The sequence below is a fragment of the Odocoileus virginianus genome, chromosome 17 (assembly GCF_023699985.2).
Source record: "Odocoileus virginianus isolate 20LAN1187 ecotype Illinois chromosome 17, Ovbor_1.2, whole genome shotgun sequence".
Taxonomy (NCBI): domain Eukaryota; kingdom Metazoa; phylum Chordata; class Mammalia; order Artiodactyla; family Cervidae; genus Odocoileus; species Odocoileus virginianus.
Window position 1 is genome coordinate 16,321,504 of NC_069690.1, and position 20,774 is coordinate 16,342,277.

At 40.3% G+C, this 20,774-nt stretch overlaps 1 protein-coding gene across 1 annotated transcript in view; it reads left to right on the plus strand.

The window, feature by feature from the left end:
* MYO1D (myosin ID) overlaps positions 1–20,774 on the plus strand; it is a 358,148-nt gene that overhangs the window by 90,700 nt on the left and 246,674 nt on the right. The window contains exons 3-7 of the mRNA XM_070478704.1: positions 3,890–4,098; positions 8,867–8,960; positions 11,575–11,740; positions 13,418–13,471; positions 16,132–16,227. Coding sequence (XP_070334805.1) covers positions 3,890–4,098; positions 8,867–8,960; positions 11,575–11,740; positions 13,418–13,471; positions 16,132–16,227 — 619 coding nt within the window. The remainder of the gene's footprint in view (positions 1–3,889; positions 4,099–8,866; positions 8,961–11,574; positions 11,741–13,417; positions 13,472–16,131; positions 16,228–20,774) is intronic.

A 20,774-nucleotide genomic window follows, 5' to 3' on the forward strand; every position in this document is an offset into this window, starting at 1 on the left:
AAAGACCATATCATCCTAGAGTCGGAGATAGGGTACCATGAATGGCTTCCTGAAGGAGCTGATGCTTGGACTTTTGAAGGAGTAGGAATCTGCCAAGCATATGATGGAAAGAGACAAGTGGAGAAAGGTATTTAGGCAGAATGGACCCTGTGGACAAACCACTCAGGCATGGTGGCCCTGGGAACTGTAAATAGCTCATTAATGTGAGAGCAAGAGTGACATGGGCCGGATGGGTGGGTGGAAGTGTTGTAGGGAATTGGGAGAGTCCAGTAGAGAGAATCAAACCTGCTGTGGTTTGTATATTACCCTTCAGCGTTCCATATCAAAAGGCGTTCGTTGTGATCATCTTTGCCACCATGGTACATGCTTTTAGTATCTTACCCATCACACTCTATCATTATTATTTATTTACAATACTTCCCTGTTCTTTGGGCTTCCCTTGTGGTTCAGCTGCAATGTGGCTCAGAATCTGCCTGCAGTGTGGAGACCTGGGTTCGATCCCTGGATTGGGAAGATCCCTTGGAGAAGGGAAAGGCTGCCCACTCCAGTATTCTGGCCTGGAGAATTCCATGGACTATACCCATGGGGTCACAAAGAGTCAGATCCAGCTGAGCGACTTTCAGTCACTCACTCACTCCCTATTCTTTATTCCTTTTTTAATCCCCAGGGTCAGGCCCAGCGCCTGGCACAAAGTAGATATTTGAATAATGAATTATAAAATTTCTAAAACGTGAAGTATTTCAGATAGGCTGAATGAATGATAAAAGTTTATCATCAAAGGTTTGCACACAGAGATCGTAGAAATGCCCTTCCTTGGTCTCTCTAAAGAGATGGTGTCAAGCATTTGTCATCGAGGATGATTACTGCCTTTCCTCCTGGAGACAATCAGAGAGGTGAGGATTACCTAAGTGCTGGCGGACTTCACACCCTGCGGCTCTCCAGAGCAAGTGGAAATCTTGGGTTGGTGTTAAGGTGTATGTTGGCACCATCTAGTGGTGGTTTTAATACCTGGCCAAATTGAAAGTTTCATCATTCATAACCAAACTCTTGCTGAAGCATTGTATTGCATATTGTATCTTGTTCAGCCTTTGCCACTGTCTTCAACTTCATAGCTAACATTGGAAGTTTTATATATTGCATTTTACAAAGATGCTCAAAAGTTTTAATAAACAAAACATTCTTTTTGAAATAAAATGGAATTTCAGAGGAAGCGCGGGGTTGGACAAACCTAGAATCTTAGAACATTCTAATCTCATATGTTATTTGCTGTCTCTTAGTCACAGAGTTCCAGACTCATGAGGTAATATTTTTTTCTAACATCCTCCTCCTCCTCTGTGTTTTTTTCTGTTTGGACAGTGTTTTTTAAACTAAAGAATTTTGTCCTTTGAGTTCTTATCTTTGAAGAAAGCTGTTGAGTGTGTCCTTCAAACATACAGGTTAAACCAGAAAGGCTTGAGCGGTGAATCTTAGCTGCTTCTTGCTTTTGTGGGTCTTTGAGTATGAGTTATATGGACATGTTCCTCGTGACTTATGTTGATTGACAGCCGAGGCAGGGAATCAGATTATGATCACTGCATTAATCCCTCGTGTGGAGGGATGGCTGTGCTTCTAGTAGCAATGTTAATAAAATAAAAGCATTTATTACAAATCTCCTTCATGCAGAACATAATTGGATGCATAAGATTAATTGCCTTTCTTTTTTTTTAAGTACTTACTCAATGCTAGAGGGAGGGAAGGATATAATTATCACCATTTTATAGGTGAAGGAGCTGAAACTTGTGGAGGTTAAGCAGCTTTCACAGTCTCTCGGCTCTTAAATTTCAACGTGACCCTTTGGACCCAGGTATCAAGGACTCCGGGGTTGGTGCATTCAGCTACCATGGAAACTTTCTGTCCAACAATGGGAAGAATGCATAGGGAAACCACAGGAGAAAAATGCACAGAAAACCTCAAAGTGGCCAATAACTCTCATTTAAGCATACAACGACTTGATAAAAATCATGGTATTAATTTATTGCTGACATTATCAGCATGTTTGTTTCCACTCCTAATTATAGCCGACAGCCTTCATTCCAGTGCAGAGGGAGTTTACGGGTCTTGCCCTCTGGTCTCTGGTTAGGCTTTGTTATTGCTCTGATGCACTTCCTCGACAGCAGGAGTGCTCAGAGACCCAGCCCCTGTCCGTGGACCAGCGTCCTCCCGTGTTGGCACTCCCTTCTTCCAGCTCTTGGACGTGAGCTCTGTCTGCGTGTGCCTCTTAGCAGGTGGAGTATGTCGTGCCAACCACTTGTGTAGAAATGTCCATTGGGTGTTGGCCTTATATGTGTTTATAAGTATGAATTAATGTGTCAGTGGTAAATAAATACAGGTTTTCTAAACTTTATGTTGAATTTTTTTCTTTGCGGATATAGATGCATGATTTTTCACAGTTGGAGTCATATCATATGTGCTGGGGGTTTTTTTTTACTCTTTTTTTCTTTTCTTAGCTCCTCTGGCTTTCTTCCAGCTGCCCACATGACCTTCCTCCTCATCACCCTACTATATGTTTTTAAAAATACGTAAGACATAACCTGATGCAGCCTTTCATATTTTTCCAGGCTCATGTAATCATTTACAAAATATATTTATGTACAGTTATTATATGGGCTTCCCAGGTGGCACTAGTGGTAAAGAACTCACCTGCCAATACAGGAGACATTAAGAGACGCAGGTTTGATCCCTGGGTTCGGGAAGATCCCCTGGAGAGGGCATGGCAACCCACTCCAGTATTCATGCCTGGAGAATCCCATGGACAGAGGAGCCCATGGACAGAGGGTACAGTCCATAGGGTCACACACAGTTGGACATGACTGAAGTCCATGCACACAGTTAGGTACCTGTCACGTACATATACAGAGTGGATTTTTAGCCTCTTATATGTGTGAGTGGTGGGATCATGTTATGCTTTTTAAAATATACATACTTTTTCAATCTGGCTATCCTATTCCTGGAGATCTGTTTCACAGAAATGAAAGTACTGATTTGTAAGATTATGTGCCGAGAGTATTTTCTACAATATTGCTCATGATAGCAGGAAGAAAGTGGAGTGATCAAATAAATAAGTATATATCTACACCATGGAATTTTAGGCAGTCATTTTTTAAAAAGTGGATGTGATTTATGCCAGAAATGTCTCCTCTATTGTTCTTTCTGGTATGGATGTTACTGTTTTTATTCCTTTACTAACATTTTTGTGGGGTTTCAAGAGGGAGAAGAAATAAATATATTTGGACAATTTTCTTTACAACTGAAGATCGGGCTAAATGGGTTTCAAGACCTGCTTAATTTCTGTATCTTTTCCTCCTAGAGCTCTTATATTATCCCAGCCATTTTTATTTCTTCTCCTTCTTACCCCTTTGTATTATAGAAATTAGAAAATCTCCAGCCTCCGGTATTAAATTCTTCCTTCTCTCTTGGCTGATAACTCCCACTGGTCTTTTCTACCAGCAGCAGCCGCAGGACCACACAGCCTCAAGCATTAACTCCAGAAGTAAACTCAGAATCGTGAAGTGTCAGTTCTCAAGTTGCTCCTAGGATATTTGGATTTTCTTGGAAATAAGAGACTTGTAGGAAAGAAACAGCATTTCTCCTTAACCATACCTGGGCTTCCCTGGTGGCTCCGTGGTAAAGACTCTGCCTGCCACTGCAGGAGACACGGGTTCAATCCCAGGTAGGGAAGGTTCCCTGAAGAAGGAAATGGTCACTCACTCCAGTATCCTTGCCTGGGAAATCCCATGGACAGAGGAGCCTGGCGGGCTACAGTCCATGGGGTGGCAAAGAGTCAAACACAACTTAGTGACTAAACAACAATAACCACATCCATGTCTTCCTTTCTCCCACTCGTGTGCAGATTTGAAAAAGGACGCATCTACACATTCATTGGAGAAGTCGTCGTCTCTGTGAATCCCTACAAGTCGTTGAACATCTATGGGAGAGACACAATCGAGCAGTACAAAGGCCGTGAGCTGTACGAGAGACCCCCGCATCTTTTTGCCATTGCTGATGCTGCTTACAAGGCTATGAAGAGGCGATCGAAAGACACTTGCATTGTGATATCAGGTATTTAAGGAGAGCCCTGTGCTTCCAAAGTCAACATGTATTAATTTATTTGGGTACTCAAATGTCCAAATGATTAACTAGATGTTCTTTGAAGTTAGAAGCTTAAATAATTTTACAGGAGAAAAAAATGTAACCAACATTAAATGCCAGATCATCTCTGTCATTTCTGACCATCCACTAGTCTCAGTTCATTTACACGTTATATATTATGTTCAGAAGGACTGCTGGTCAATTTTGTAGACTGAGCTGACATGGGAAATTCGTCCTCTCATCTCAGAGGCATAGAACTACTGGATAAAAATGTAACAAAGTTTATTTTAGATAATCAGAGAATGAAACCAGGAAGACATCCTAAGTTCCCATCAAAAAGGAAGAATGAACTCCAAGTCAGACTAGTGAACAGGATGGAGCTGGCGTCAAGGGACACATGGAGGCGTGGGGGCTGGAAATGGCCTCAACGTTGGGGGCTGGAGCTATAAAAGCCTGCAGGAGGGTCAACAGGTGCCAGACCCTGGGTGCCCAAGAGCAGGCGCCGAGCTCTCTGTGTAAAACCGAGCACTTCAAGGAGTCGTGTGTAGTGAGTCGGAAACAAGAAAATACCTGCCTGATGGCCCAGGGTGGCCTCTCCCAAACTGTGGGACTTCCCCTCGAGGCTCATAACACCTCATATTCTCATGAGTGGCTTTTATACTTTAAAAACCCTTTTGTGATCTTTATTCCATTTTGGTTGTCAGCTCTGCTCTCTGATCAGAATGTAGGACAGTTGTGTTTCTGCTTCACGGATGAGAGTATTGAGGGTCAGAGAAGCAAGGCAACTTAGTGTTGGTGCTGGGGAGTTATATTCTAGGACGGCCTTTATTAAAACAAAATTTGAAGGCAATATTGCCTGATTCTAAAAGGGGGCAGGAGGGAGGCAGTTTTATAAGTGAAAGCAGAAAGTCTCTTTCCCTCGAATCCCTTGTTCTTCCCAAAATTCTCACAGTAACTCCTGTGAACAGTAAAGTGTTTATCCTTTTTTTTTTTTTTGCTTCACCGCACAGCATGTGGAATCTTAGTTTCCTGACCAGGGATCAAACCCATGCCCCTTGCATTGGAAGGGTAGAGTCTTTAACCACTGGATCTCCAGGGAAGTCCCAAACGCATTTATCCTTTAATAAATTTTCTCTCTGTGTGCAAATACATATAGTCACACTTGCATATTAATTATATATTATAGAATTATGTTATGACTTGTTTTTCCATTTAACAATGTATAGTGGATATCTTTTCACTGGAATACCTACAGAAGTAGTGCAGTCTCTAACAATTGTGTAGGATGACGTTGAATAGTTGAATTATAATTTATTTACCCAATCCTCTACTAATGGGCATATTACTTTCAGATTTTAGCCATAATACATAGAATAGCCTGCAGAAATAGCCTTAAAACCTTTGAAGATTATCATTTGATTATATTCATATTTTTAGTATTTCTAGAGTATAAATTTCTGCACGTGGAGTTTTGGGTCACAAGGGATAAACATTTAAAGATCTGGGCAGAAAGCAATCTTGAGAAAGGAGAAGGGAACTGGAGGAATCAACCTGCCTGACTTCAGGCTCTACTACAAAGCCACAGTCATCAAGACAGTATGGTACTGGCACAAAGACAGAAATATAGATCAATGGAACAGAATAGAAAGCCCAGAGATAAATCCACGTACCTACGGACACCTTATCTTCAACAAAGGAGGCAAGAATATACAATGGAAAAAAGACAACCTCTTTAACAAGTGGTGCTGGGAAAACTGGTCAACCACTTGTAAAAAAATGGAACTAGAACACTTTATAACACCATACACAAAAATAAACTCAAAATGGATTAAAGATCTAAATGTAAGACCAGAAACTATAAAACTCCTAGAGGAGAACATAGGCAAAACCCTCTCCAACATAAATCATGGCAGGATCCTCTATGACCCACATCCCAGAATATTGGCAATAAAAGCAAACATAAACAAATGGGACCTAATGAAACTTAAAAGCTTTTGAACAACAAAGGAAATGATAAGCAAGGTGAAAAGACAGCCTTCAGAATGGGAGAAAATAATAGCAAATGAAGAAACAGACAAAGGATTAATCTCAAAAATATACAAGCAACTCCTGCAGCTCAATTCCAGAAAAATAAATGACCCAATCAAAAAATGGGCCAAAGATCTAAACAGACATTTCTCAAAGAAGACATACAGATGGCTAACAAACACATGAAAAGATGCTCAACATCACTCATTATCAGAGAAATGCAAATCAAAACCACAATGAGGTACCATTACATGCCAGTCAGGATGGCTGCTATCCAAAAGCCTATAAGCAATAAATGCTGGAGAGGGTGTGGAGAAAAGGGAACCTTCTTACACTGTTGGTGGGAATGCAAACTGGTATAGCCACTATGGAGAACAGTGTGGAGATTCCTTAAAAACTGGAAATAGAACTGCCATATGAACCAGCAATCCCACTCCTGGCATACACACCGAGGAAACCAGATCTGAAAGAGACACATGTACCCCAATGTTCATTGAAGCACTGTTTATAATAGCCGGGACATGGAAGCAACCTAGATGCCCATCAGCAGACGAATGGATGAGGAAGCTGTGGTACATATATACCATGGAATATTACTCAGCCATTAAAAAGAATTCATTTGAATCAGTTCTAATAAGATGGATGAAACTGGAGCCCATTATACGGAGTGAAGTAAGCCAGAAAGATAAAGACCAATACAGTATACTAATGCATATATATGGAATTTTTTTTTTCTTTTTTTTTTCATTTATTTTTATTAGTTGGAGGCTAATTACTTTACATCATTACAGTAGTTTTTGTCATACATTGAACTGAATTAGCCATGGATTTACATGTATTCCCCATCCCAGTCCCCCCTCCCACCTCCCTCTCCACCTGATCCCTCTGGGTCTTCCCAGTGCACCAGGCCTGAGCACTTGTCTCATGCACCCAACCTGGGCTGGTGATCTGTTTCACCCTAGATAATATACATGTTTCAATGCTGTTCTCTTGAAACATCCCACCCTCGCCTTCTCCCAGAGTCCACAAGTCTGTTCTGTACATCTGAGTCTCTTTTTCTGTTTTGCATATAGGGTTATCGTTACCATCTTTCTAAAGTCCATATATATGTGTTAGTATACTGTAATGGTCTTTATCTTTCTGGCTTACTTCGCTCTGTATAATGGGCTCCAGTTTCATCCATCTCATTAGAACTGATTCAAATGAATTCTTTTTAATGGCTGAGTAATATTCCATGGTGTATATGTACCACAGCTTCCTCATCCATTCGTCTGCTGATGGGCATCTAGGTTGCTTCCATGTCCTGGCTATTATAAACTATATATGGAATTTTAAAAGACGGTAATGATAACCCTATATGCAAGACAGAAAAAGAGACACAGATGTACAGAACAGACTTTGGGACTCTGTGGGAGAAGGCGAGGGTGGGATGTTCAGAGAGAACAGCACTGAAACAAGTATACTATCTGGTGAAACAGATCACCAGCCCAGGTTGGATGCACGAGACAAGTGCTCGGGGCTGGTGCACTGGGAAGACCCAGAGGGATGAGATGGAGAGGGAGGTGGGAGGGGGGATCGGGATGGGGAACACATGTAAATCCATGGCTGATTCATGTCAATGTATGGCAAAAACCACTTAAAAAATAATAATAATAAAAAAATAAATAAAAAATAAAGATCTGGGCAGATAATTATAAATTTATCCCTTCTCCCCTCCTTATGTCAGTTGTCATGCTTTTTCTGTGACACTATATGTCTGGAGCTTGCTGCTTTTGCTTTTCACTAAAATTGCTGTAATTAAAGAAACTTTCATCCCCACTAAAAAAAAATTTTTTTTAATCTGCTATCGAAAACAAAGTTACATGAATTTCACTGTGGCTACTATTTGTCACTTTTCTTGTTTATTTTCCACTGGACTTCAGAGTTACTGCCAAATACTAAGACTTTAAGGAATTAGTATGCCACATTTTATCCCTTGATATTGTTTACTAAGTAAGTCTTGATCTGTAATCTGTTATTTTGCTTCTACAATAGTTTTAAATTTTTTTACCATGTTCAGATCCATTAGAACCAACCCCATATCAAGACAGGGTTAAATAACTCAAAAAAAATAAAAGAAAGAAACATAAAATATTTCAAATGAATTACATCAAACCTTGACAAATGGGGACTTCCCTGGTGTTCCAGTGGCTAAGATTCCATGCTCCAAATGCAGGGGACTCAGGTTCAGTCCCTGGTCAGGGGACTAGATCCCACAGGCTACAACTAAGACACAGCACAGTCAAATAAAGAAATTAAAGTAAATATTTTCTAAAAAAACTTTATGAATTTATGGATACCAAGGGGAAAAGGGGGTGTGATGGATGGGAAGATCGGGATGACATATATGCACTACTATGAATAAAATAGATAACTAATGAGAATCTCCTATATAACACAGGGCAGCTGTACTCAGGGATCTGTGGTGACCTAAATTTAAAGGAAATCTAAAAAAGAGGGGATATATGTGTCCATGTAGCTGGTTCACTTTGCCGTACAGTAGAAACTAGCAGAAACTTGTAAAGCAATGATACTTTAAAAAAAAAAAAAAAGCTTGAAATAATTTGATTCTCCAATTTTTTTTAAAAAAAAAAGAAAACTTGAAATAATTCGATTGAACATTAGCTTGGTGTAAGTGGGAATGTTAAGCCTTCCACAATTCTCCCCCTAGGGGAAAGCGGAGCCGGTAAAACAGAAGCCAGTAAGTACATCATGCAGTACATTGCGGCCATCACCAACCCCAGTCAGAGAGCGGAGATCGAAAGGTAAGGGCCGTCTCACTATGGGGGAGAATTGTCTCTGGAGCCTCACTTTCTATACAGACTGGACGAGATTAGGTCCACACTCTCATTTATTGACAGTTAAGCTACTTTGATTCTCTTACTGCAGAGCTCTGTGCTTTTGTTTTTTAATAGCTTAGTTTGAGTTGTCTTTTAGGATGTGTCTCTTCACTGGGGGACGCACCAGGACTTCGTTGCTGCGCACAGGTTTTCTCCAGTTGGGGTGAGGGGGCCCCTCTCAGGTGCAGCGCGCAGGCGGCTTGTTGCAGCGGCCACTCCCATTGTGAAGCACAGGCTCAGTGGTTGTGGCATATGGACTTGGTTGCTCCGAGGCGTGTGGAATCTTCCCAGACCGTGGATCGAACCTGTGTCCCCAGCACTGGCAGGCAGATTCTTAACGACTGAACCACCAGGGAAGTCCTCTCTATATTTCCATTTATATCCTTCTATTTCCATATTTCTTTTTGATCGAAAGATACTGCTAAGGGAATTCTAGTCTGCAGCTGCCTTCAGTGTTACATGTGCTCAGCAAAGATGTAATAGTCTCCTGGGAGTTTGTATTGTTCTAGCACGCACAGGTTTCTCACTCTTTCTACTGTACAAGCATCTTTTCTACACTGTGTTCTACTTTCCCTAGGCTGAAAGGGGGCTCTGGGAGGCAGACGCATGCTGCCCAACTCTGTGACAACCAGAACCTTGGTATTAGAAGTTCCGAATAGGATTCATTTTCTGAAAGGGTTTTATACCACGTTGTTCTCTGCTCACCACAGGATGAGTGATAAAGCTGGTGTGCGCTGTCTGGGTGTGCTGATGTGCACTGACCCAGCATTCAGTAGAGTGTCTGGTACATGCTATTTACTTAGTAAATATTAAGGAGTAAATGGATGGGGTTTTTTTGCTTTTAGAAAGTTGGAAATGTGGCTATAAAACATGACTTTCTTATGTGGTGTGGACTTTCCGAAGAGAAAAAGAGCAACTTTCTAAAGTTGCTACTTTGGGACTTCCCTGGCAATCTAGTAGTTAAAACTTCACCTTCCAATGCAGGGGATGTGGGTTTGATCCTAATCGGGGAGCTAAGATCCTACATGCCTCCTGGCCACAGAACCAAGATATAAAACAAGCAGTATTGTAACAAATGCAATAAAGATTTTTTAAATGGTCCACATCAAAAAAAAAAAAAAAATCCAAAGTTGCTAGTTTGAAACTTAGTATTTATTTACAGGACAGTCACACTCTGTGTATACATCTCAGTATTCAGTTTTATGGGTAGAGAAAAAGGAAGCTGTGTTGGTACAAAAGAAGAAAATTTGGACTAGACTATCCTACATGGGCTTTCTACTTTTCATCGTTAACTGGGCTAGATTGCCACGCCAAAAGAGGTGTCTTTCAGTGATACAGCCCCAATTGTGATTCTGACTTTGCAACCTAATAGGACAAGGACAAGGATATAAGTAAGTTTAGAATCTCAGGAGAGTAACTGGCTGAGAACTAAATTTTAGTTTGTTTTAAGAGTTAATTTCTAAGCCCAGTTGGTACAGTAAAGTAAGGCATGTTTACACTTACTGGTTTTTTAAGAGCATATCTTACCATAGTTTATAAACACTTTTCTTTATTTACCATAGCAAAGCAGTTTCCCCTGCTCCACTTAAAAGCGTACTTTCGTTCGTGAGGAGTTAAGGTTGTAGGGTCACTTTTAATAGTGATGGAAGGTTATTTCAGCAATATGCCCATATAAGAGCAAGTATGTCAGTGAAATAGAAACAAAGACAAGACCTAGAATGAAGTTAAAATGTATCCATTGGGATAGAGAATTAGTGTTCATCAATAAAGAATGACTTAACATCTTTTGTAATTATCTTTATTTAAAAATTATACCTAAAAAAAAAAAAAGACTTAAATACCTGATAACAAAGAGAGATGCCATACAGCTCCAAACAAAATGATGAGCAGTTTCTAAACTAATCAAGACCACATTGATGATATTTTAACCAGTGCAGTAAATTTCACTAGGCTTTGTAAGCAAATACTTTTAAAAATGAAATCATTTTCCGTATCACCCATTCTTTTCAGAACATCTCTTTTTAATATTTTTCTTTATGTAAATAAAGCATGCTCATTTAATAGAAAAACTAAAAATTACACCCTTGTGCAGAACATGAAAGTTCCCTGAAATTCCACCTGCCTCCCCCATCAACCTAGGTAACCATAGTGAAGTATGTTGTCCCTTCGAGATTTGTAAGCATTTAGTAAAACATGTGTGTGCACACACACACAAACACACACACACACACACACACCACAAAGATCATACTATTTTGTAATATATATTATTTTGCAACTTAATTTCTCATTCATTAATATATTCTGGACCTCTTTCTAGGTCAGTATATGTTGTACTAGGAAGCAAAAATTTGTCTTCATCCATCCCTATTCATGGACTTTTCTGTTGTTTAAAAGTTCTTGTTCTTTTGATGTTGCAAACAGTGCTACAGTCAACATCTCTGTAGACATATTTACATGTCTTTTAATGAAATCTAGTTTCTTAAAAAGTCCAGTCTTTGAAATTTCTTGCAGTGACTTTCATTTATCTGTGTTAAAGAGTGAAGAATATGTTGCTTAAGTCTAACTGTGTCCTGGAAGCTTTTGGAAATGCCAAAACCAACCGCAATGACAACTCAAGCAGGTTTGGAAAATACATGGATATCAACTTTGATTTCAAGGGAGACCCAATTGGTGGACACATCAATAACTACTTATTGGAGAAGGTAAAATGTGCTTAATTTCTGAGGGTCATGTTTGCAAATGCTGAATTTTTGAGGGGGAGCACTAGAATTGTGTTTTCAAATTGAGTTATGATTAATGTACAGTATTAGTTTCAGGTATACAATATGGTGATTCTATGATTTTATATATTATAAAATAAGACCAATTACTGTCCATCACCATGCAAACTTATTACAATATTGTTGACTATATTCCATGTGTGTACATCACTTCATTTATAACTGGTAGTTTGTACCTCTTAATACCCTTCACCTATTTCACCATCCCTGCCCCCAACACTGTCCTCTCTGACAACCACTGTTTGTTTCCTGTATATGAGTCTGTTAATGCTGAATGTCTTTTAAAAACCTGATTGTAGAATTTCTTTTATTGCTCCAAAGTACCTTTTAATCTTGTTCTCCATCCCTTCCTGCCCCTCAGTAACTGTTCTGTGACGTTAATGTTCTCTTTTTGTGTTCTCTTATTAGCATTACAATGTCAAGGTGGGAGAAGTTATAGAATTTGTAGATAATGATTTAGGTGTGTGTGTGAAGGGGGGTGATTGAACATATGCCAACTTTGGGGCAAGGTTTAGCAAAAACCCATCTAGAATTAATCACTCCTACTCTTTTTACACATCCTCCCATGTTTTTATTTTAATTAATTTGAAATCTCCTTTTCTTCCAGTTTCTATTTGTCCACTGCTTTATAGTAGTATTTATATGTATATTTATATAGTAATATAGTACTTTGTGATTTTATAGCCTAATTATGAGGCATACTACATTTGGTCTGTGAAAACTTAGAGTATGTTTTTATCTGCCCATGTGAGTGAAAGATCCAATTTGTAGATGAGTCTAGTCAAACCTTTCCTCTTGGGACTGCTAGAGAGGTTGTGTCCTAACTAATCCGGAGTAGATTCACCTGGTTACAGCGAATCTAAGTTTTACCAAGTTAAGTCGCCACCTTGAATTGTACTCAGAGATGAACTGACCTACCTTCTCAGTTAAGGGTTTTCCATCCCAATCATACCATAGCAACATTTATGGCAGCAGAATGCAGTCTAACCTTATCTTTGTTTGGGAAGCTGAAGTCAGACTATTCAGGAAACAGTGTTTTATCAGAGTCAGTTGAAAAAGGACAGGAAATGCCAGTTATTATCAGTCTTTTTTTTCCCAAAATGTTTCATGCCTTCACTTTATGTACATATTCAGGCAAAAGAATCCCCTTATGTTTTGAGTCCTCTCTTAAGAGCAGTCTTTTCGAAACCCTCTCAAGCAGAGGAATCTGTGGACAGATCTTGTTCACCTGACTTTAGTACAGGATGTAAGGTGGTGCTCTTGGAAATACCAGCAGATCCTCAGGAAGGGAATGCTAAGAGTATTCCTCCCTAAACATTGCTTCCTATTCTCCCCACTGCTAATCCCCTCCCCCTGAAAATTCCATCTTTAGGCTCCAGGTTTAAAAAAAATCAAAATAGCTTCATTTTCGGAAAGTTCAAGAAAGAATTATCAGAAGATTGCACAGAAAACTCCATGGGCCGGCCCGCCCGTGGGGTCCTTAGTACCTTTTCAGTGCCCCGCTGATACCGGCTTCTCTGGGAAAGCGGCTCTCATTTTGTTTCAGGAGTACATTGTCAGATTAACGATTTTAATGTGTTTCTTTTTTTCCCCCTTTAGTCTCGAGTTATTGTGCAACAGCCAGGAGAAAGAAGCTTTCATTCTTTCTATCAGGTTAGTAAGCTGTTCTGCAGATAATCGTCCATCTGTTCAGGTGTGCATGAAATGGATTTTTACTTTGGGGGCTCTCCCCTGCCTCGTGCCTCCCTCACCTCCATCGGCCCACAACACTTTGCACACGTGGGCACGCGTGCATACACCCTCCCCTACGGAGTTCTTCAGAGGCTTGACGAGCATGACTGTCCTAAAAAGCTAGCAGGTATTAACCAACCAGATGACTGCCTCAGTTGAGCATTCCCCATGTTTCTTTGCAGTGTAGTAACAGTTTAATGACCCTAAAAGCTTATGAAACGGTAACATTCTGAATATGGTAAATTAGCTTTATTTTTCAGTTGGAGCTATTGTTCCCATTTTGCAGCACTCCAGAGATGGGAATACAAATTCAGGTTATTTTTGTTAAAAAAAAAGGAATCAATTTTAAAAACCTGATAGTTATGTTTTTTTTTTTTCAGTAAACCAAAGTGTACAGTTTAATATAGAGAATTTCTTTTTTTTTTTCCATTTATTTTTATTAGTTGGAGGCTAATTACTTTACATCATTGCAGTGGTTTTTGTCATACATTGAAATGAATTAGCCATGGATTTACATGTATTCCCCATCCCGGTCCCCCCTCCCACCTCCCTCTCCACCCGATCCCTCTGGGTCTTCCCAGTGTACCAGGCCCGAGCACTTGTCTCATGCACCCAACCTGGGCTGGTGATCTGTTTCACCCTAGATAATATACATGTTTTGCTGCTGTTCTCTTGAAACATCCCACCCTTGTCTTCTCCCAGAGTCCACAAGTCTGTTCTATACATCTGAGTCTCTTTTTCTGTTTTGCATATAGGGTTATCATTACCATCTTTCTAAATTCCATATATATGTGTTAGTATACTGTAATGGTCTTTATCTTTCTGGCTTACTTCACTGTGTATAATGGGCTCCAGTTTCATCCATTTCATTAGAACTGATTCAAATGAATTCTTTTTAATGGCTGAGTAATATTCCATGGTGTATATGTACCACAGCTTCCTCATCCATTCATCTGCTGATGGGCATCTAGGTTGCTTCCATGTCCTGGCTATTATAAACAGTGCTGCGATGAACATTGGGGTGCACGTGTCTCTTTCAGATCTGGTTTCCTCAGTGTGTATGCTCAGAAGTGGGATTGCTGGGTCATGTGGCAGTTCTATTTCCAGTTTTTTAAGAAATCTCCACACTGTTTTCCATAGTGGCTGTACTAATTTGCATTCCCACCAACAGTGTAAGAGGGTTCCCTTTTCTCCACACCCTCTCCAGCATTTATTGCTTGTAGACTTTTGGATAGCAGCCATGCTGACTGGCGTGTAATGGTACACCATTGTGGTTTTGATTTGCATTTCTCTGATAATGAGTGATGTTGAGCATCTTTTCATGTGTTTTTGTGCCATCTGTATGTCTTCCTTGGAGAAATGTCTGTTTAGTTCTTTGGCCCATTTTTTGATTGGGTCATTTATTTTTCTGGAGTTGAGCTGGAGGAGTTGCTTGTATATTTTTGAGATTAATCCTTTGTCTGTTGCTTTGTTTGCTATTATTTTCTCCCAATCTGAGGGCTGTCTTTTCACCTTGCTTATATTTTCCTTTGTTGTGCAAAAGCTTTTAAGTTTCATTAGGCCCCATTTGTTTATTTTTGCTTTTGTTTCTAAAAATATAGAGAATTTCAATATAGTGCCTTCTCAAATTCTCTATAGAGAAGGACGACGTGTATTGTATCTGTGTTTTGTTGATAATTCACCATATTTTCAGTAAACTAGTTTTCTGCCAAATATAGGAGTTCTGTTATTTCAAGAACCCGTGACTGGGATTTGCCTGGTAGTCCAGTGGCTAAGACACCAATGCAGGGGACCCGGGTTCAACCCCTGGTCAGGGAACTAGATCCCCCATGCCACCACTAAGGTCCATGCAACAAAATTAATAATTTAATTTTTTTTTTTAAAAAGAACCTGTAACTTTTTCTGCACTTGAGTGAAAGTTAAAGTTTGTCTTTGTCCAATACTACAGTCCTGGCTACCCAACTGTCCTTTCCTGGGGTTAGAGTCTGAGGAGGAAAAGCTGTTTGTTTCCAATATGATTCAACAGATGACCAGCTGCTGACGCCTCTTAGATTCAAGGCAGTATTGACTCTTTCTGAATTTGAAACACAACTGCACACTGTCTAGATAACAAGGTGGATAAGCACATGATTGCCACAGAGCTCCCGGTCTGTAGCACAGACAGCTACAGTCAAAGCAAGAACCTTTCATGCCAGTTACGTTACGAAAGGGCTAAGAACTTTTAAGTAATTTTCCTTCTGACTGTGTAACATTCTCCATCTCTGATGATGTTGAAGCCATTTCCCCTCGAGATAAAAAATAAAAATAAATCTTCAAAGCCAGAAACAGGAGGACCTGAGTGAATTAACCCAGAAAATGAAAAAAAGCTAGTTTACCATTAAGTTTGGAGTAAGAAAATGGCAACCCAGTCTAGTCTTCTTGCCGAAAAAGTTCCATGGACAGAGGAGCCTGGTGGGCTACAGTCCATGGGGTTGCAGAGAGTCGGACACGACTGAGGAACTGAGCAGCAGTAAGTTAGAATACATGGCATATTGGGCTCAGTGGGTATATTGATAACTTATTTTTATTTCGATGCTTTTCAGTTGCTGCAAGGAGGTTCGGACCAGATGCTACGTTCTCTGCATCTCCAGAAATCCTTGTCAGCCTACAGCTACATCCATGTTGGAGCCCAGCTAAAGGTAAGCGTTTCCTTTTTGAGATGATTCAGATATAGAATCAAAGAATCAGAAGGGACATTAATAAATTATCAGTTTCAGCCTGCTGCCTTAAAGCAAATGAATGACTCTTATCCTATTTTTAAAATTCTCGAGGACAGAGATTCGATGTATTATTGATGCAACAACTTTGCTTAGTAACCCATTACTATATTTTATCACCATCTGATACGAAAGAAGTTTCTCTCTTGTGTTCGTGGGTTTTTTTTTTTTAATTTTTAATCCCATTCCTTTTATTTTGACCCTCTAAAAATATTGTTACAAGTAGGAAATCCACCGCAAAAGGAGGTACTGTATGATTTGGCCAAAGGCAAGTTGGTAAAACAAAACAAAGCTAAAAAGCACTGTGGTTGAAAGATATCAAAGATCACCATTCATTAGTTTTTCAAATCATGATTTTGATGAAATAGTTTTGTGATCCTTGGAGCATTTCTATTCAACTTTCACAATTTTTTTTTCCCTTCCCTTGCATGTAAAAGCCCTTGTACACACATCACACCAACCCTTTTGCCATTTTGTTCCTAATTAGTGTTCTGCTGTACATATAATTTCTGCTAGCCAATTTATAGCTAATCCTAATAATATAGTGATTTGTCAATGGTAGGTTATAAAACAGTAATTATAGTTTCATTGGGGAAGGTATATAAATACATGAAATAAGATTTGAAGGGAAATAGACCAGGGTTTACTTGTTTACTCTGGATATATAAAGTTATACATACTTGGGTTCTCCTGCTTTTTACATATTTCACATTTCTTCTATAATTAAAGATGCACTATGTTTGTAGTTGGGGGAGAAAATAAAAGACTTTGTGAAAGGAAAGAATCCAAGATGTGGGAAGCATTTCTTTTTTTCAAATTCTTTGCTATTCATCTTAAGCTAATTATACCTATATTACTGGTTTTAGTGGTATTTTTATTATCACACATATAAATAAATGATACTTAGGGTTTTGCAATTAGTTTTCCATTGTTTGACATTTAAGTTGCACAGTTTTATACTTTTACAGTCATCCAAGAACAGGATGTTTGGCTGAAAATTAATTGAAAGCAAACAAAACAACGGAGGGCCACACCCCAGCTTTTTGAGAACAGGTCAGAGGTACTTCAAGATGTATAAAGGACTATAAAATCAACTCTTGAAAGAACAGTGACTGAAAATATTCTTTTTAAATCAAATTGTCTTATTGACCAAGTGACTCTTGACTGGGTCATGTACAGCACCCAGAAAAAGCAAATACTAAATGAACATTTAGTCTTTTCTTCAAAGCTAAATTTACTTTAGGTTCCCTTTTCATCAACAATTTTCATTCCTATTCCTCCCCTTCCTTTTTTCCTGCCCAGTAAAAACCAAGAAGTAATATATGATCATAGTCAAAACCTAAAATAAAGATGAACCAAAAGGAAATTAAAATACACTAAAGCTCACCTTTCAGAGATAATTATTGATAACAACAGTTTATATATGTATATATTTATATATGGAATCATACAATAAATCCTAATTAAGTTAACCTTTTATTAAATTATAATATAATCATTAATATCTTCCCATGTAAACAAATATAAATTAATAGAACAGTTTTAATAACTATGAAGTATTGCTGTCTATGTTTCATAACTTAGCCATCCTAAAATGTAGGACTCACGCACAATTAAGATACTGTGGGTTACAGGTAAGACCCAATTAAAAGTCTCCAAAAACAATAAGGAACCTGATTATATCATAACAGGAAGCCCTAGGATGGGGCAGTTCCAGAGTTGGTTACTTCAGTGCCTTAACAGTGTTGATAAGAGACCCAGATGCTTGTTTTTCTCTCCAACTTACAATTTTGCCATCCTCACTGGATTTGGCTGGTCTGCTTAGGTTGATTTTCCTCATGGTCCCAAAGTGGCAGTGGCAGTTCCAGCAGTCGCAGGCAGAGAAAATGCTCCTGGCCATAACCCTTGATAAGCTAGGGAAGCCTCATGTCTTATGGGCCAGAATGTCTTCTCATGCCCATGACTGACCAGTCACTTGGTTAGGGGAAAAAGATCCCCGTGATTCGTTTAGACCAGTGAAGATTTACCTCCTAAGCGAGGGGAAACCAGTCCCGAAGAACATATGCACTTGGCGAGGGGTGAACACATCAGTGTTTCATCAGCAGGAAAGAAGTAGGGCTGGAAAATGCCCCTTAGGTAAGCAGCCGACAGTCCCCTCAGCAGGACATGTAGGCTTCCTGTCTGGTTTCTCTGAAGTTTCAACACTGTTGCAGCTTTTGACAATAATAATCTGATAGTCAGGCACTTTTCATGTGCTAGGAACTGTTGGTGACTCTTTGCCACCCCATGGACTGCAGCACGCCAGACTCCTCTGTCCTTCACTGTGTCCTGGAGTTTTTCAAATTCATGTCCACTGAGTCAGTAATGCTACCTAACTATCTCGTTTTCTGCCATCTTCTTCTGATTTTGTCTGCAATCTTTCCCAGCATCAGGGTCTCGGGAAAGATTGAAGGCAAGACCCGTATATAAAGGGAGTTGCTTTATGTAAATTCTCATTTCCTTCTCCAACAACCATGTAAGAAAGGTATCATTATGCCCTTTGTACCCATGAGGAAACTGAGCCTCAACAAAGTTAAGCGTCTTACTCAGAGAGCTGGAAGGGGGAAGAGTTTGCCTGGTTGTGTCCTGGAATTAAAGGAACACATGCTCATCAGGCAGAGGGGACCCCTTCCTCTGCTCTTCCTCAGCAGGTGGCCATCAGGCCAGGTCTCTGGGTCCCAGCCAGGGCAGAAACTCGCCGAGGAAAGATCAGACTCTCCGCAGCCACTGCTTTGGGAAAACTCCTAAGATGGGCAGTTACCGTTGCTTTACTGTGAATTTTTTTGACACCCTTGTATTTCCAATGGGCAAGCAATTAGTCTTTGAACCCCTGTCTTAGTGTAGTTGGGTTGCTACAACAAACATACCATAAACATATGAGAAATGTTGATTTCTCGTAATGCTGGAGGCTGGGGAGCCCAAGATCAAGGCCCCGGCAGAGTTGGTGTCCACTTTGTGGTTCAAGTGGTGCCTTCTTGCCATGTCTTCACAGGGCAGAAGGACCAGGGATCTGTCAACTTAAAAAGATGCACAATGTGAGAGTTGTGTGTTAAGTTTTATTTGGGCAAAATGAGGATTGCATCCTAGGAGAGAGCTCTGAGAAGCTGCTCCAAAGAGATAGTGGGGGAAGGTCAATATCTTACAAAAGGTTTCCTGCTAGTCACTAGGAGCTGATGTCACCATGAAGGGATTTAGTGCTTCTCTTTGATGTGAGGAGATGCAAGGATTGGGATCGTGAAATCAACTCCTGAAAATAACTATCTGAAGACCTGTTCCACCAGTTTCCCTGGAGCATAAAGTGCCCCATCCCTGCTGTCCACCCTGAACTCCCTTCAGGGCATGGCAGAGGTCAGCAGCTGCAGAGGCTTTAGTCCCCAACGAGGCAGATGGCAAAGGCCCTTGTCAAGCACCAAATTGTCACTGACAGACCCCTGGGGTCTCTTTTATAAGGGTACCCATCCCAACATGAGGACTTCATCTCCAAGACCTGATCACCTCCCAGAGGCCCCATCTCCTAACACCATCACCTTGAAGGTTAAGATTTCAACATATAAACTTGGGTGTGAGGTACTCAAGATGCTCAAGTAGCGGCTTCTGTGTGCTGAGTCCTTGCAGTCATGTCCAACTCTGTGACCCCATGGACTGTAGCCCACCAAGCTCCTCCGTCCATGGATTCTCTAGGCAAGAATAGTGGAGTGGGCTGGCATGCCCTCCTCCAGGGGATCTTCCCAACCCAGGGATCGAACCCACTCTTATGTCTCCTGCATTAGCATGCGTGTTCTTTACCATTAGCGCCACCTGGGAAGCCCCCAGGAAACTCAGGAGAGAGATATAAACATTCCTTCTGCAGGAGCCCTCTTATACAGCAAGAATCTCTGACATACTTAATGTTCACAGAATGCTTGAAAAAGCAAGGTCATATTCCCAGACCGTTTCCCAGCTAGCCGAATGATCGAGGCAGGCCTCTTGGCTTTTAGGGGTGGAGTGGGGAGTGTTCTTCCTCACCTTTGAAGTAGGAAGCCTGGCCATACCAGCGTGGGAGCGTTGTTCCTAGCCTGGACAAGACTAATTGCGGAACCAAAAGCCACAGACGACAATAGCTAGGATGTGTCTCGGAGGCTCCTTCAGTCAGAGTTTCCATTTGTGGTCTCACATTGTCATGCCACTTCCTCCACTCATCCCAGAGCTTCCCTGAGCCAACTCAGGACTTGCTCCTTCACTGAAGCTTCCAGAGAAGTGCTTGGTGCTTACTATGAGAGATGGCAGCTCTCTCACAGAAGTGGGCCTTGTGGGAGTTGCCGTATATCGCTACCCCTGAAATCATTGTATTTTCTCTGGATTCTCCCCATCCCTTCAATGACTTACTCCAAAGGCATCAAGACCTTGGCTACACTTGAATTTAGCCTCATGGTTTTGTATGTTAATGTTCA